The sequence below is a fragment of the Hylaeus anthracinus genome, unplaced genomic scaffold (genome assembly GCF_026225885.1).
Source record: "Hylaeus anthracinus isolate JK02 unplaced genomic scaffold, UHH_iyHylAnth1.0_haploid 11994, whole genome shotgun sequence".
NCBI classification, from domain to species: Eukaryota; Metazoa; Arthropoda; class Insecta; order Hymenoptera; family Colletidae; genus Hylaeus; species Hylaeus anthracinus.
In genome coordinates this window covers 2,828,956-2,832,151 of record NW_026534341.1, presented here as the reverse complement: position 1 = coordinate 2,832,151, position 3,196 = coordinate 2,828,956, and the positions used below count along the sequence as shown (strand labels likewise).

The 3,196-nt window shown below is 35.3% G+C and overlaps 1 protein-coding gene across 1 annotated transcript in view; it reads left to right on the top strand.

The window, feature by feature from the left end:
- The window catches only part of LOC128888733 (uncharacterized), a 17,914-nt gene that overhangs the window by 555 nt on the left and 14,163 nt on the right, over positions 1–3,196 (top strand). Inside the window, exon 2 of the mRNA XM_054145833.1 lies at positions 43–244. Coding sequence (XP_054001808.1) covers positions 73–244 — 172 coding nt within the window. The 5' untranslated portion in view covers positions 43–72. The remainder of the gene's footprint in view (positions 1–42; positions 245–3,196) is intronic.

The window sequence follows — 3,196 nt, the reverse complement described above, 5'->3', positions numbered from 1 at the left end:
AATAATACAAATGGAATATTTAGGGAGTAAGTAGAGATTAAGGTGTTGTTGTGAGTATTTTACGTATGAGCGATGGTTAGTTGGAAACAGTTGGAAAATTGGTTAGCAACCCCACCTGGTCCTTGCGGGCGCGGGCGCGGCCTTTCCCCCAGGTCTATAAAGCCACCAGAAATTCACTTCCACCGAACATTCACTCGTCGCCTCGTCACTCATTTGTTCATCATGTGGCTGCTTATCTTCGCAGGTGAGTGCACTACATCGCCAATTTCATCGAACAAGGACGAATTTAATCTTCGAGGGGTACCACCCCCTTCGAATTGTGATTAACGTTACTGTGAAACAATTCGTTCGAAAAATTTTGATGAACGTGCGCATGTGTTAAATCGTGTGTGATAAAAGCATTGGTCGTTAAAGGAAGTGTTCTAGATTCTGAATGTCTAGGGAAAAAACCAGGTTGGGAGCGTTAAACACGATGTAGATTCGATTGATTGGTAAATCGATGGTTTTATATAGGGTTGGTTAGGAATTTTGGGTGCTAGTTTATTTTTCGTTGATAAATTTCGAGTTAATGGTTTATAAATTTTTAGCATTTTGTGGGAGGATTATTAGCTGTTGATTTTAGATTCTAAGAAATTATATAGATTTGTAGATTGAGAATTTAATATAGAATTGATTGTCAACTTTATATGTTAATTTATTTCTTTTTAAATCAATTTGGAGTAAGCGGTTCATAAATTTTCAATATTTTGTGGGATGTATAGGAAACGATACGGATTTGGTAGATTGGTACATTGTGAATTTAATGTAGGATTGGTTGACAATTTTGGGTGTTAGTTAATTCTTTATAACTTTGCGCAAGTGGTACATATAAATACGTTTCAAGTATTTTGTGAAAGTATTTTTTAACAGGTGATTTAAGATTATAGGAGCATTTTGTGTATAAATTTTAAATAAGTGGTTTATGAATTTTGTATTTTGTTAAAGTATCATTAGCAGCTGATTTAAGATTATCTTTAAAAATATGAATGTATTTTATGTTGGCACGAGTCAATGAGAAAAATTAATAGTTAGTTAGTTTTTATGGAAAGAAGAAGTTTACAAGAATTAGCTTTGTTAATATTGCTGAGGGGAATTATTTGTCGAAATTGATTTGATTGTTTCAGTTATTACTACAACAATCATACAAACTGTTAAAAACAAAAATCCATGCTTTGTATACTTTCAACAATTATGTCAACAATTATTTATCGTAATTTCATTTAATTGCTCCAATTACTGTTATTAGTAAACAGTTCTCCCATTAAATCGGTGTACACAAATAAAGTAATCTGCAAACGTAATCCTTCAATTCCTCCTGAAAGGACATTGCACCGGGCTGCGCCGGTGTGTTATACTACTTAAAATTAGGCGCATGCAGCCACGACTTTCCTTCATTCGACGGATAAACTGGTGCGTACGGGCGGTGCATTTGTATTAGAAACTCGCTTCCTGGACAACTGGGTTCACTTTCGCGTTTCAATTTATACAAATATGCAGACTGTTACTTTTCTGTCAGAATAGGTGGTATTTTTATTTACGCGTTAGAGTTTAAACAAAGCTCAGAAGTTTTGCAATTTCAGGGTTTATAACAGTATAATCTTAACACAGGTATCACGTTAGCAAAGCTATACTGATTTTCATTATTACAGTGGATTAAAATGCTCGCTAGATAGGGTCTACTACAGTTCTTTCGAAATATCTTCATAAATACAAATTTCTCGAAGGAAATGCACAGAACATTTCTCGTAGAGAATTTAATTTCCTACGAAATCGTTTCTATCGGTTTTCTTTGAATCTGTATATTTCTGGAGATATTTCCAAAAAAGTAGTAGCCAAGTAGTGAAGTAGAAGCCAGGAGTCAACGATACGAAGTTAAAAATATTAAGTAATTAAAAAAGGATCAAACACAAAATATATAAAGATACGCTCACGGTTTGAACAGAATAACAAAAATTGACCTACTCAACCTGCCATACAACTTCGACACTAAATTTAAAAGCGAACCACGCGTAATTATTATTGAATCAAGCACGGGACTCTTTTCGTTTTCATTCGCAACCTTGACTTCCACGACAAACTTCGATTTACCATTACGATTGTAAATTTGCCAGATTATCTGAATCCAACAATTGATATTAATATTCTGCCACGAACGAGTATACTTTCGCCTGCGTATCGCAATAGAATAATTCCATTCGACATTAGTGAAATCTCCTGTGGGAATAATATGAGAAAGAGGGAACTATTGTTCCGCGTGCGAAACTAATTAACGGATTTCAACAGATGCGAACAATTTTTACGTCGTGTACTCGATGGCACTTTGTGAACCTCGGCTTTTTATCAACCGATCTCGGGGACAACTAAATACTAATGGAATGTTTGAAGAAGTATAATTATTGTGTAAAATTTTAATGAACGCCTCTAGATTAGTTGGTAATTACCAGACTACGGAATTCGGTGGATTTCAAGAAAATTTAAATGTGAAAGAAGCTGAAAAATGGGAATTATTCTGTTATTGTTAGCGGTGGAGTCGGCGTGGTGTTTAGGCTAACGAATATGGACACCCTTCCACCAGAGAAATAGTACCAGAGAAACGTTTGTACAATCTGTAATTGGCCGCAAACAGAGTGCGGTGAATATTTAGTCTCGAGTTTTGCTTCGATGCTTGCTCTCCAGGCGTATCAAATTGATTTCATCGATGCAAAAATAACAGTGTTCGTGAAATGCATAGTTGAGCAGGCATGAAGTAACAGGCATTGACATTTTGCTTCGCAAGTTTTTTGGGGGATAAGATTCAAGGGCATTGCCGCACAATAATACAATAGTCACCGAAGTTATTCAAGAGTTCTAGATTCTAGAGACTTTCGATATTGCGTAAGAAACTTGCGCGGTTTTCAACGTACGTCTTCATTATTCCGACCACTAACAAGGAAGCTATGTGAATCAGCCACCCGATTTTTCAGAAATGAATTTTTTTATATAGAAAATTATAGTATCTCGTTTGTACTTGATCGTGCCACCAATGGTTTCGTTTGTACCTTCATCGATTAATAATTAAAAAAAAGTTAAAAAAATAGTCTGCACCTGACATTGAGATTTTTGAAATTTGGTTTTTCCCCATTCTTTAGAATCGTTTGTACCCGTTTCTTCCGCTTTT